We start from the raw sequence: 15,571 nt of genomic DNA, 5'->3' as shown, positions 1-15,571 counted from the left end.
TCCTCGTTTTTAATATGATGTTGCCATTGATACCATCTGTTCACGCCTCTAATCTTTCTCAGGACTCTCATATCTGCGGTATCTAGTCTTTGGTCAAGTGTTTTACTTCTGACGCAGCTCTCAGATCCATAAGTGAAAATTGGTTTGAACACTGTCTTGTATACAGTTAATTTAGTGTTTTGACTAAGTTCTCTCTTATTCCATATAAATTTATTCATTTGACTTTCTACCATACCAGCTTTGTTGATTCTGTTGTCAATTTCCATATTAATTTACCATCTTCACTAAAAATCGTGCCTAAGTAGCTGAAATGGTTTACTTGTTCCACAGGTTCCCCGTTCACAACACAGTTAACATTTTCAACAATTCTACCTATTTTTATTGTCTTTGTCTTTTTAATGCTCACCTTCATACCATATCTATTACAACAGTTATTCAATTTAGTCAGGGAATCTTGCAGACTTCTAGCAGATTTATTTAGAAGTATAGCATCGTCCACACATAGCAAAGAGCTGATATTAACATCTCCAATTTTAATATCATGTTTAATACCACTTTCCTTCATAACGTGATCCATATGGATAATGAATAACATTATCTATATGGATGATGGTTTAATAACATTAAACCATCATCCTCTACTTCCTTCAATTCTAACTGCTGACTTACAACTCAAATAAAGACTAAGTATTGCTTGATTAAATGCCCCATTGACACCATATAACTGTAGCGTATTGAATAGCTTCTCTCTTGGCACCTTGTCATATGCCTTTTCCAGATCGACAAAACTTAAATACAGATCTTTGTTATATTCCCATGCTTCCTCAACTATTTGTCGTAAAGTGAAGATCTGAACCTGACAGCCTCTATTTCGCCTGAATCCAGCATGTTCTTCACCAAGCTTTTCTTCCACAATTCTTCACAACCGTTTCTCAAGTATACTGGCATAAATCTTACCAGGAACACTCAGTAGGGAAATACCTCTGTAATTCTCACATTCAGTTTTATTTCCCTTTTTATATATGGGTACTATGAGAGCTCTACTCCAATCATCGGGAATTCATCCCTCTGTCCAGGCATTCTGAACTATGCAGTGCAGCCACTGTAAGACTTTTATACCACCATACTTCAGCATTTATGGTCGAATATCATCTACTCCTGCTGCCTTTCCACATTTCAAGCCATTGATGGCTCTTTCTACTTCAAGTATGGATATGTGTTCCTGACTGCATGCCTGGTCAGTGTTTTTTATCAACTGTGCTGTCATCACTGCTTGTTTCATTTAGCAGTTTTTCAAAGTAATTACTCCATACTTCAAAGATATCTTTTTCTCTCGTTTTCATGTCACCTTTATCATCTCTAACTCCTTTTGCAGCACTCTTTCCTCCATTTCTACGCTTCTTCAACAACTTCCAGAATATCCTACCACCTTATAAAATAAGGGGATAAACATCCTTTGTTGTTTTATAGCCAGTAAGCGAAACTAAAGATCGATAACTACGATCTATATAAGTTTCATGCCGAAAAACTATCGGCGAAGGCAATTCGAAGTAAAGGTGGAGCAAGCTCCCTCACTATTCTTGATATTTTCTCATAATGTAAAACACAGCTCCTAGGAGATGTATTACTGTTTTACATTATGAGGAGAGGTCACTACCCAGACCGGTTTCAACCTTTTTTGAGGTCTCATCAGTGAGTAGGTAGACCTGGAAGATATCAAAGCTTAGTGAAAAGAACTTACATCTCCTAGGAGCTGTGTTTTACATTATGAGAAAATATCAAGAATAGTGAGGAAGCTTGCTCCACCTTTACTTCGAATTGCCTTCGCCGATAGTTTTTCGGCATGAAACTTATATAGATCGTAGTTATCGATCTTTAGTTTCGCTTACTGGCTATAAAACAACAAAGGATGTTTATCCCCTTATTTTCTATATTAAGGTGCCAGAAAACATTTGGCTTTTTATTTTAACTAGTCCTACCACCTTCTTGATATTTATTTTTCATGTTCTTGCCAAAATCCTCATATGACTTTTGCTTAGCTAGTTTACACAGTGTTTCGCTTTCTTACATTTGTCTCTGTATTCTCTAAGAGCACAAGCCGACTTATTTGCCAGGAACTTTTGATATGCTTTCTTCTTTTCCTTCACTGCCTCTTTAACTTCTTGTGTCCACCATGGAGTTCTGATTTTTCTATCCTTGGAAACAACCTCACCACATGCCTCTCTGGCTGAATCAATCAGGGTTTTCTTCAAGGCTTGCCACTGAATCATTCAGGTTTGGTTCCTGTTCTCAAACTCTTTCATTTTTTCTTCAATAATTTTTGTATTTTAGTCTACAGTTCACATCTGCGAACTGCTCAACTTTTATTTGCTTTAAAACTTTCTTACATGTTATTCTTTTCAATATGAAATTCAATTTTATCCTGCTCAAGACTAAATAGTGATTGCTTCCAATTTCAAATCCTCTGTACACTCAGGTGAAAACGTCATTATCAACAATAACATAATCAATGAGACTTTTCTTATTCCTTGCTTCTTCTCTCCACGTGAATTTGTGCACATTTTTATGTTGGAACGAATTATACATTTTCCCATAGGTTATTATATTCGATTAGTGCGTTTTCAATTAATGCTCCTATTTTAAAGAGCGCATTAGGCGCGCTAATCGAGGGATTGCTGTAATGTGATGTGAAGGCAACTGCCCTATATGCAAGTAGTCCAATCGTGACAAAATTTCACTTGCAAACTTTTATTTGCTCCTAATGGGGCAATATCAAAAAGGAAAATAAGGACCTAATTTCTCGTCAATTATAATTTTCGTTCTACTTTCTTTTCAACCGGAAAAATTTTCTACAACTACAGATATTACTTCCAAGATTGACACAGTTGTTGTTTTTGAAGCGGATTAATATTGTATTAATTAGATTGTCTAAATTAACATCTTAATTAGAAAGAAGTTCTTAGATTTATTTGTGAATCCCACCTATGAAAGGCTGTAAAGCTATCTTGGATTGATCATGAGTTTTGTCATGTTTGAAAAGAATGAAAAATTTAAGCCGTAAATTTACAGTAGTTAGAATTTGGCAACAATATCGAAGAGAATATTGCAGAGCTGCAAGACAAACGACAGCGTCAGCATGACATAGTCGCACACGAAGCAGGCATTTGGAATTATCTGAACTGATATTTAGAAATACTGAAGTTTCAAATTGGGTGGCAACTTACTGAGGCTTCTCATATTGAAGAAATTTGGCTTCAGTGCTGTTTCAGTACGTTTAGCGGTATTGCAAAAACAGTTCGTCGACAGTTCAAGATTTGGTAAAAATAATAAACAACACACCTTCTTTAGTAGGGGTAGCCGAGGCCACGAAGTGTGAGTATATTTGTCATTTGCAATTTTTCACCAACGACCGACTTCTCCGTTTTATGGACAAAACTGTGTGTGTGTTTGTTTAGGCGCGCACACAAAATATAGTAATTTTATTTTAACTCTCAAATTCTACAGATACTAATTTTTCTTTGGATTTGAAAAATAAAATACTGCTTATTAATTCTATAATACTTAACAAACTACTTTCCGAATTATTTAAGAATTATTTTAAACTTATTTAAAAGAACCAGCTTAATTATTATTGTTATTTTTTTAAATGAGAAATATCAAGCTTGAGAAATATTAAGTTTACTACACATCACTAATATCTTGCCTTGGTCAGGGAAAGACCTTTACACGTTTAGTTTAGTTTGAAGAACTTTAATATTATCCTTCGGCTGAAGGACGGCTCTTCCAAAAATGGAGGTAGGAGGGGATGATATATGGACAGTTGTTGAGTGCCATCCATATGCAAATATATTTGGAGGAAAGAGTTTAGTTCATAGATGCAGAGGCCATTTCATTTGGGTATACTAAGAGTTATGAAGATGTCCATTAAGCCTAATATATAATGTACATAAACCGTACTAAATAGATATGAAATCTCAGTTTTCTTGAACATTTTTTTTGTATTTCTCTTTCATTTTAATAGATCAACCATACTGATAGTAGCGGACAGTCTCCTCTAGTTCATGCAGCAGCGAATGGTCATCTTGAACTGGTTGCTTACCTTGTACAATGTGACTGGCCAGTAAACACAGAGAAAGAACCAGGCCTTGCTCGTGCTGCGCAACAAGCTCTTGTTATATCTGCTGGCAGAGGACATGCAAATGTAAGCACATTCTGTTTTAAATGCTTTCATTCAATCAATTAGAATAGACAGGAAGTTATATTGAGGTTTTAATCCTTTATCCGTCTACTTAGCTTTAATAAGCGACTTTATAACCAAGCGAAAAAATTCCCTACGATTATTTGTGATTAGACACAGATAGTCCTAGGAAGGTTTTGGGTTTTTTTAGTAATAGTATATTGAGGGGAGGGGAGAAAAGGAAGTTGTATATATATAATTTCTGCATCAGTTTAGCGTCGGTTATTCTCTCAACTCTATAAATTTACTTACGATTGCAATTTAGACGTTGCGCTCTCAGACATCACAGTCTTAATGATGATAAAGCAGCGGACTGAGAAATTCCATTCATTGGTCAGTGATTACCTTTATTTATCTTCACACACACACACACACACACAAAGAATTTTTGTGTGACATAAATTCAAAAGAATTTATGTCACACAAACATTTTTGACATGACATATTCTGGAAATAGTCTTTCCTGATCTATGATCCCCCCCCCCCCTCCGTTGGTAAACAATAATGTATTTCTCGAGAAGTTTGGAGTTAGTCCATAAGATGGCGTATTTCCAGACTATTACAATATAATCATTTGTTTTTTTAAAATAATTTAAATGATTTTTTTCTTATGGAATATGGAAACTGATGTTTCGATTTCCGCTAAGTGAAATATGTTTTACTATTTTGAATTTCTACAGATAATTATTCTTTTTTAATAATCTATTTGCAAGCGCCGCATGTAGTCTTATATCTCCCCTATTCGCATGACTACACACACACTTCAGCTTTATTTAAGCTTTGATACATCACTTCATAATTAGCATATAACTTGACCATGGCATGTTACAATGCCATTTCTTTCCCTAAGTTTCCATTTCTCTAATTAAGTGATTCTCATATGCAATTTGACAGTTCACTTATTACACTGAAGAAATATAACTGCTGTGAAACTAAAGTAACAATAATATGTATCCTAATTACTAGGCTAATTCAAAATTAGACTTCAGTTTTCCAAAATACACTCGTGTTCAGTCGGAAATAACACGTTTCAGCAGTGCATGTACACATTGGATATGCTACAGTACATATGTTCATTGTTAAAGCAACAAGAAAGAGCACGTCCACACATAAATTCACTTCGTTGTGTGCGTAAACATCGACCCATCCATCTATCGAATTTTCAAACAGTACTTCTTCTTCTTTGAGTGCCATCTCCTATCGGAGGTTGGCGACCACCTTGGCAAATTTTGAGCGATCTAAGCAGTCCCTCAGAGCTCATGCCAGTCCACTGTCTGATGTCTGCCAGCCAAGATTTTCTTCGTCTTCTTTGTCCTCTTCTTCCATTAATCTTCCCCTTTATAAGCAATTGAAGTATTTTATATTTTTAATTACGAAGTAGGTGACCAAGATATGCAGTTTTCCTTCTTTTTATGGTATCTAAAAGTTCACGTGATTTCCCCATTTGTTCCAGTACTTCCTGATTGGACGTTTTTGCTGTCCATGGGATTTTTAACATTCGTCTGTATAACCACATCTCAAAGGCTTCAAGTTTTTTTATTGATGTTTTCCTCAAGGTCCAAGTTTCTGCACCGTGCAGCAGTATAGACCATACATAGCATTTAACCATGCGTGCTCTAAGTTTAAGTTGCGGTTACACAGTGTTCAAACAGTACAGAAAGATATATACTATTTCCTGTCTGTCTTTCCAGGTGTGTGAATTTCTGCTGGACATGGCTGAAGTTCGTGTTAATGAGCCTGATGATCTCACCGACCAAACTGCTCTCACAACTGCATGTCTCGCAGGCCATCCTAAGGTATGCGAGGTTCTTTTTCATAGAGGTGCTTCGGTTTCGGTGTGCAACAAGCTTGGTGAACCACCCTTGGCCTGTGCTGCAGCAGTAGGACATTGGAAGGTTACAGAAATGCTTCTAAAACACAAGGCAGCTATCGAGCAACAGGACAGCTATGGCAGGACTCCTCTCATGTTGGCAGCAATGGAAGGTCATCCAGTATTAGAACTGCTCTTGTCCAAAGGTTAGCTTATGTATATTTTTCATTTTAAATTCAGATGGAGTGTGAGACTTTTCTAGCATTCCCCAGTGATTCGTTCTATTTAATTATCATCGAAAACATCAAGTACCAAATTGTATGTATAGTAAACTGAGAACCTTTTATGATATGACATAGCATGAATTCTGATATTTTATTCCGATTGGAACACTTATGGAAGTCAATTCTACAGATGACACAGATTCACATGATGGTTGATTGCATTCATTCACTAATCTCCAAAGCAAGTAGGAAAGGCGAGTGTACTGCTGTGTGTACATATTTAGATAAGACTTTACTGAATTATCAGCTTTTTTTTTAATATATATATATATATAGTTTAGAGAGATATAACAAAATGTCTTAAGAGCGTCAGTGTAAAGCATTGTTTAGCTAATTAATTACAAATAAATAAAGGGATATTTACTGTAGTTAATTTATTGTATTTATTGTAATTTCTTGTAACGAATAGTTATTGTAATTAAATTATTAAAATTTCCTAATAATCGATGTCAAGTAACAGCCTTTTAGGATTTTAACCTCATGAGTTTTAATTGATTAAGAATGTTTCTTTATATTATGATGCATTAAAAGGTTTTAAAATTCCTTGGATGGCGATGTTTAAAAGTCATTCTATTAGCCTATTGATTTTTCTTGTTTCCGACGAGAAAAACGTTTTTCTCGTCAGATTCATTTTTATACGTAAAAATGAATATGCTGTGACTTCATTATTCGACACTGGCTAATTCACATGCAGTTTAAAAATCCTTTATAAATACCACTCACGTCACAGTTCATTTTGGGAGATAACAATACCAGACAGCGGTATTTCAAACTCATTTCGGAAACCTGTTATTAGCTAGATTTAACGTATTATTAGCAAACATTACAAGAAGACATCAGTTGGTTATAGGAATAAAAAGAAATCACGCATTTATAAGTAGATGGAGTATAGTATGCATTTAATCAGAATCCCTCTCTATATTCATTAATGAATTTGAATTGTGCAAAACTTCACTGCTTCCTTTTTCTTCTATGCTAACACCCTTTTAAATTGAATATTGACTAAGCAGCCCGAATCAAGGAATTATTTAAGTGGTCAGATCTTTGCACTTCCACAACTAACCTACACTAGGATGCTGAAACTCAAATCCCTTTTCCCCTAAAAGCCAGAGTAGTTAGTGGTCAAATAGTTTCCTTATTTCGTTGTTTCTATGTATCTAGTAAGCTACTGAGCAGGTTAACTTTGTTTGCATACATTTAATTTTATTACTAAATGTCACCTACTTTCTTGAGTCTTGGGTTTACTTTTCTATTTTATTTTGCCAAATATCTCAAGAGATTTTTTTTTTCTTTAGTTACACATCTTTACATGATTTCATACCCTACTTCATATCATGAACTGCGGTGAACTGTTATACTTTTTATGATATGAGATTGTTTATTAGTCTTATTTAATTTTTATTAGGTACTTCCACCACTACCGTGGACAAAGAAGGTTTAACAGCACTTTCTTGGGCTTGCTTGAAAGGACGTCAACAAGCAGCTCAGTGTTTAATCCAACATGGATCTGATGTGAATCACGCTGATAAACATGGACGGACGCCACTGGATTTAGCTGCATCTAATGGCGATCCTGATGTGGTAAGTTGAGAAATGTACTGATATTATACAAGTGTGTGTGTGTGTTTCCAGACGCTACGAATTCCTGACAAAAATGGGGTTGTGGATCACATATTACTACGAAAACTATCTATCATCTAAAACAATCACAAACATTAATGCTTGTTTGTGATTGTGAGATTTACAGTGCGAGTCGAACCAACAGTCTTGGGAAGTATAGATACTATTCACTCGGCTAACCAGGCCAGTAACATGTGTTTAATTAGACTAGTGTCAAGTAATATTAGTTCCTGTTAGAGGTCAAATCAGGATATTTAATAAAATCGTAGATTATTACTCCATGTAAATTACCATTCTACTTTATTACTTAGCATCGTTAGAAAACAGTAGAGTATAGTCTCACTTCTTTCAAATAAGTAGTAGATGATTTTAGGTGGGAGTGAATTTCATCGCCCGGCGCGAGACCAACGTTTATTGGAAACTTCAAATGGCTTGAAAAAGTTCCATGTCTGATTTCTAGAACTGGGTTTCCGGACTATGTCAAAAATAAGAAAAAAATACAGCAATATATAAAATCAATAAAATAGGGGGGAAAAATCGCTGGCTCGCCCAATGAATGTACTATAAGTTTGCATATAAACCTTTTGTAGGCGGAAGCCACACACACACAAAAAAATAATAAATAAATAAGAATTCAACGTTCTTAAGCATATTTGTAATATAGATTGTAATTTTTTATGACTCCCACTCAGAAGTTTTTTTGTAATCCTTTTGTACAATTCGTACTGTGCATAAGCTGATTAATTTTCATCTTAGCTTACGCACGGCACGTAACTTAACACCCCCCCCTCACACACACACACACACACACACACACACACACACACACACGTGCAATATTACATCTACACATAATGTAATATGCATGTAATAATTTACCCTTCCCAGATGGATTTAATAATAATAAATGTTTGGAATCCTTAGTAAAACTTGTTGAGGCGTTTCAATATTTTTCCTTAATTCGGGTTCCTTGCAGTTGAAAAAAGGAAGAATACACAGTGATAATCAACTCTGAGTGGACATAATTTATTAAAACGTATTTACCACCTCGTCTAAAATATGTCAGAAATTTCAATTTTGGTTCAGATTGAAAACTTTGTTGGCATAGAATATCTCAAAAAAAAATAATAAATTTAAAATCAGCTAACACCTTTTAATTCCCGTAAACGGGAGTAGGCGAGGCCATTTAGCCCTATCTAACTTTTGGAGACTGAGTGGGCAGTTCAATCTCCACTGGTACCCAATCAGAGATAGCTGGCCCAAGGCTATCACTAATTAAGCGGTACACAGTGAAGAGAGACGGCTCAAATGTGCCGCCATCTCGTGGTCCCTAACACTAACACAATATATTTAATGTCCGAAATAATGTGGGTTCTACGGTCGATTTTCTTGAGTTTACGGGACGAAAAACCCGCTTGCCCGTGCCAGAAATCGACTAACTCGGGAACCGGTCGAAAAAAGGCTTAGAAAAATTTCCTCTAGTCGCCGACTAGACTCGAAACCAAGTCTTCCTTCGTGCGGCCAAGCGCCGTGGTATGCAAACGCCACATCCACTGAGCTACACAGGAATATTTCAGAATTATATAGTTATTATCCCACCCCACCTTCTTTATTTATGTAATTTAGTGTCTAAATATTTTTGCATGGGATAAATGTTTTCAGGTATACTCTGTTTTTAGCTAAATGATAAAGAAAATATATGCTGGTTATGACAATAAATAAACTCCTAACTGCACATAAGCCCCAAAACACATTTGTTCAACTGCTGCAATAATAAAAATCTGAATAATATCGCAATGTTTGATTCTACTGAGAAATGCATCGTAATAATTATCTTGAATAGTTGCATACTGCTTTTGATAAAAAGCATATTTTTCCCAATATTTTTACACTGTATCAGATAACTTTTTTTTTGGGCTGAAATATTTCACCGAGTTATGAGGGTATTGCATGATGAGCCAGCATGTGCAAAACAAAACAGGAGGATCGTCATAATTCGATTTATATCAGATTCTTAGAAAAAGAGTCGCTTCAGAAATAATATAGCATTACAACAAAAGTGTTAGCCCTTATGACTGGCAAATATCTCATTTGTGGAAGACTTGTTTATGAAAAAAACAATACATGTTATCATCAGTAATATGTATGTGGACAAATAATTTATTGGAATTTCAGTTTTGTTGTGATCTATGGAAATTAGATACTGTCACGAAGAAAGCGTTATCACAACCCACCAAGTATCAGCTGTGCTTTAATAAACATTGCAATATCGTGGATATCTGCATTAATACACAGTTATTCTTTTTTGTTTCCTGGAGGTGTATAGAATATAAGTTAAATTATACATGTGGGATTGATATAAATTTGTAAGTCGAAAATGAATTTAAATAAAGGTACCAAATATAATTTCATATCTTCAATTAATCCAGTGACCACTAATAAGGTCAGTGTTCATTCATTCATTCAAGCTCTATTCATTTATCGCTTAATGACTCGTGTTGTGATCTGTGATCCAGCAGTTTCAGAAAATGAAGAATTTTATTAATCTCCAATCACCCCAATAAATTTATTAACAGAACTAATAAAAAATAACAAAATTCATCAGCTCATACCTTGTTATGCGGTTAGTATATTCTGACCCTTTTTTTTTTTCAGGTTCAGTTTTTACTTGATAAAGGAGCGACTGTGGAACACGTAGACTTGGAGGGAATGAGGCCACTTGATCGAGCAATTGGATTTAGGAATAAAGCAGCAGTAATTCGGTTTCTTCACAAAGGTGCAAAGCTAGGTAAACTTACTGTTCAGTAACATTATCAGGCTTCTTTAATATCGATATTAAACGGATCACATCGTTCTTTGATGTGGCCTGTTTATAAACTATGCCTATTTGAAGCTATCTATAATAGCGTTATAAGCCTCCTAATGTTATATCATTAAAGAGTTTAAGACACTTAAAATTCATTTCCTTCAGGCGTTACCTGCTAGACCATCAACATCATAAATTCTATTTTGATTAGAGACTGATTCCAGCTAAGAAAGACAAACAGCAATAAAGAGAATTTTTAGCACTTATTTTATTTATTTATTTATTTTCATTTTTTCACTTTGCTTGATTGATGAACCTAATAACGCGTGTACAAACTTCTAGCTCCTAATTCAATGAATTCAGTATTGCTGTGTGATTGATCATATTGTGTCCTTAGAAATGAGAAGGTCATTGAACAAATAGAATGTTGGAGTAAACAACACATATGGTTGGTTTGCTTTCAGCCACAATGGATGTGCTAAACCCTGTGTGCTGATTTAAATCTGTGCTTGATTTATGTATTAAGTATTTATATAGCAACCAGAATAATACTCAACGAGCAAAGGAATCTAAGGTATGGAGAATGCCGTGCTACCAATTTTGAAATTAAGAGCTAATTACCTTGCCAGGTATGAAATTTCTTACTTTGTCAGATTCATGCTTTCACGTAGAACATGGATAAACGTTACGCACTGCCTTGAAAATTTTCAATATTTCATATTTTAATCGGTAGATGGCGCCACCACCAAGAGAAGACATTGCCCTCATTGAACTGTAGCCATGATAAAAAATACCACCCATCATCATTCTCCTATGTCACTTGTATTCTTAATTTTAGCATTCACTTCATTACTTAAAGTTGTTGTTGTTGTTTAACTCTCTCCTATCGTACTTACTGAAACATTTGCTTAAGTTATAATTCTTCATATCTCGCATCATACATCAATGCTTTCTGTTTTTGTTCTATAGCCCCCATCTTTTGCATTCATTGTCTTATATGACTATTTTAAGCCATTTGCATTTCGCAGAATTTTTTTTATAATTCAATTTTAGTTTCAATATATTGATTCATTAATTCAGAAATTAAACTTTCATTCATATGTTCATTGCTGTTATCAACTTAGTGATGTCGCTGCCTATTATCATGAACGTTGTTGTTCAGATCAGATGTCGGTTCACTTGAATACTGTTCAGCACTATTAATCTATCTTGGCACAGATTGAATACACTGAATATTTCATTTGTATGCATGGCATATTAGATGAATGTGTTTGCTTTTCAGAGAAAATAATCAAGTCTAAATATGTTGTACTTAATACATTGTATAAAAATAATTAATACTTTTACTCTTTTATTTAGATTTTTCAGCTGCTTGATCAGTTAAAAATATCAACTAACTTTCCATCATTTCTTTACATGTTATTATTATTTTAAAGTTTTCAAGTCATTTCACTCTTAATTTAAACATGACCATTTTTCTCACCTAAATTATGCAATAATACGAAATTATATACTCAAATTTGCCATGATAATCACAGAAATTACATATTTTATTATGAAATCAGATCAGCCACCAAAGTAGGCTGTTTATTATTTCTGGATGAGGAATCAAAGCAAGATGAAAAACACACTTTAGCTGCAGAACACACTTTTATTGATGATTGTGTCATATATAACAGAATATCTTTTTAATATATGCATAGTTATTATAATTAAACAATTATTAAACAGAAAAGAATGGAAAAGATTACTACTACCATCACCACCATTATTACTACTACTACTAATAATAATAATTATTATATATCATTTAAATAGGCCATACCTTACTATCAGTTCATTATTATAATAATATTTGATGGATCTGTAATTCCAAAGTGATAAGATGAGAATGGTAGTAATGTAGAGAATGTGATTCAGAAATATTATCATCAAAAGCATTCATGAAATGAGCCATTATTTTTCAGAATGACACACACCATGAATGCTCCTAATGATGACCATATGTCAAATAGATTTTCAGATAATAAACACCTGATACTTTATAACATAAAATGAAGACAATTAAACTTCTAACAACACATTTTAAAGAACCTGTCACAATTATACGGTTATCAAGAGACCTGTTATAACCCCATAACATGTATGAGTTCATGCAGATATCTATGCTTCCAAGGTACATATTTTTCTTTAATCTCATAGATAAAAAGTCATGCAGCATTACATACGTGCATTGTTCAGTCAGAAGTGTAACCTGTTGTACACTTGTTTACAAGCTTACCACTTAACTTTCACTCTCGCTACACTGATATGATAATAAACACAAGTCCATAAGTTATGGAGGTTCCTTCGATGGGTAGAGGTGAAATCCTTTTCTAACTTAATGGAAATACAACTGCTAAATTTGGGTAATGGAACAGCCATATATTGTATAGGTTCTGTGTGCTTCTTTCATGTGCATGATGTTGTTCCACAGCTTCTTTTATCAGTGGTCTTGAAATAATATTCTAGCCCTTTCTTTAGTTATCAACAATATCAAGAAATAATCATCCATCACAGTGTTCATGTGATGAAAAATCTCTTCACATTGCTCATTCAGTGTGTTTAATGTGTACAGATTTCCATACAGATTGTCTCATTCGGTGCTCCTGTTCAACTGCACAGGTATCATATCTGCTTGACCCTTTTGCATTTTGTAGTTAATATTAGAAGGTGAATGCACACTTTTGATGCAGTCATGTTTGCAGATCTTAAGGACAGCATCATGTGAATATCATCACTTCTTGAAATAAAATATTCTGATATTGAATCTCAGAAAAGAAAAAAAAAGATTTCAGGAGCTGCTGAAATGTAGTTGCTAAACTACAATTAGTGTAGTTGTCCAACTGATGAACTCCATCAATGGAATTGCTTTATTATTCATTAATCTTTGCATGATGCATACTATGTACACACTTACTAAGTGCATTATATTATATCCAATGTTCGTGCTCTGAATATGGATGGTTTAATCATAATTGCTTGGATTAGTAAATAATGAGCAACACAAGTAAGCTTTAGTGTATTATGTATATTCATTTCTTGTGTTCTTTTGGCTATTTTTTGTAATCCGATACAAGAAAAGTTTTGTAGCCTATGATAGGTTAGTACCACGAATATGCAAAACGTTGAGAAGAAAGAAAGAAGTTGTTTAATTGGATTTATAAGTCAGTTGATTACACTCATTACGAAATATAAGGAGAAAGACTGTTCCAAAAGACAGCATCAGAAGGAAGAAATAAAGAGGAAGAAAAATTTATTTAGTGAGATTGGCGTTTCATTCTGAAGGTGTGATGAATAGCTATTCCTTGTTTTTTAAAGATTTAGACGAGAGTATAGGAATTATCGATGCTATTTCTGATAAATACTAAACATGGTAATATTTGTAAAAAAATGTGAATAGCACTTACTGAATAACTGAAAAACTCTGGAGCAATTTGTGAGAGATGTGTCCTTAAACCAAATTAGGTTCCTCTTTGGTCATTAGCCTCATAGCTATATTATGTACTTTGGGGAATTTGGGGAATTTTTGGGCGCCGCCTCAAACGTGAGAACAATATACAGGGTAGGCATAAAATAATGTTCCCTCTTTGGAGGCATCTGTAGCTAAAACCAATAAATGGAATAAGACCAAATTTTACATCGAGACTTTTGAAGGCATGGGGAGATGATTTCTGCAAATAAAAAGATTTAGTACCAAAAGTCGTCGACATGGGAAATTTTGGCTCTGGCAGAGCAGAAAACATTAAAGGCAGATAAAATGGAATAATAACATTTCGACGGTGTAAGCGACAGCCACGTTACTTATTCCAGCTGGATATATGGCGAGTTACAATGATGATAATAATAATTAAACTAAAACAACAACTTGTGAGAGACAGAAATTAATGTAGTGATTGAACTCACAGGAAATAATGTTTTATTCATCAGAATCGTGGTCCTCTGGACCATGATTCTGATGTGACATATTCTGGTGCGACATACTCTACAGCTGAGCGTAAGGAGTCGGATTGGATGTTCATAACAGCCCGTTTTAGGTTCTCTTTCAAGACATGCAAGTTCGGAATGCTACCAACATACACAATGGATTTCACATACCCCCACAGCCAAAATTCACATGGAGTGATGTCCTGGGATCGAGGCAGCCATGCCGTCGGAAAGAACTGACTGATAACCCTCTCATTACTGAAATGCTGGGTAAAAGGCGCTGTACTGAATGTTCAATGTGTGGCCATGCTCCACGCTGCATAAAAATTATGGAGTCCAAACATTGTCTTAGCTGCAATGCAGGAATGTCAAAATTTTCCAGCATTCGTCGATAAATCTCTCCAATAATGGAGGAAGTTACAGGTCCTGTAGGGGTAATACGCTCAAAAAAGTATGGTCCTATTATGAAATCGGCTGTGAAGCCACACCAAAAGGTTACTTTTGGAGAATGCAGTGGTACTTGCTGGATCGCTTGGGGGGGGGGGGGGATGTTCAGATGCCCAAATTCTGCAGTTGTGAGTGTTGACCGACCCATTCAGATAAAAATGAGCTTCATCGCCCCACAATATTCTCCAAGGCCAGTCATTGTCGACCTCCATTCTGGCAAGAAACGTCAGCGCGAAGGTCATGCGCATATCATAATCTGTGGTAGTTAGTGCTTGCACACTAACTACCACATTGAAGCATTTTCCGTAAGATTTTTCAGACTGTACCATAAGCCATATCAAGTTTGTGAGTTATGGCACGAGCGCTTGGACAGTACTGGCCCCTGTGTCGTCGAACACAGC

General features: G+C 34.9%; 1 protein-coding gene across 4 annotated transcripts in view; it reads left to right on the top strand.

Annotated features, from left to right (window-relative positions):
- The window catches only part of LOC150104326 (protein TANC2-like), a 360,557-nt gene that overhangs the window by 282,815 nt on the left and 62,171 nt on the right, over positions 1 to 15,571 (top strand). For 3 of the 4 annotated variants that reach the window (XM_090396298.1, XM_090396297.1, XM_090396295.1), the window contains 4 exons: positions 4,022 to 4,201; positions 5,929 to 6,253; positions 7,737 to 7,912; positions 10,607 to 10,739. In XM_090396298.1, coding sequence (XP_090252424.1) covers positions 4,022 to 4,201; positions 5,929 to 6,253; positions 7,737 to 7,912; positions 10,607 to 10,739 — 814 coding nt within the window. The remainder of the gene's footprint in view (positions 1 to 4,021; positions 4,202 to 5,928; positions 6,254 to 7,736; positions 7,913 to 10,606; positions 10,740 to 15,571) is intronic. The other variant, XM_090396296.1, reaches the window with a different exon arrangement.

Source organism: Typopeltis vanoorti, chromosome 8 (genome assembly GCF_054136105.1).
Source record: "Typopeltis vanoorti isolate ZY-2024b chromosome 8, IOZ_Tvanoo_1.0, whole genome shotgun sequence".
Taxonomy (NCBI): Eukaryota; Metazoa; Arthropoda; class Arachnida; order Uropygi; family Thelyphonidae; genus Typopeltis; species Typopeltis vanoorti.
Note: the sequence above shows the minus strand (reverse complement) of the source record. Positions and strands in the feature narration are given on the sequence as shown.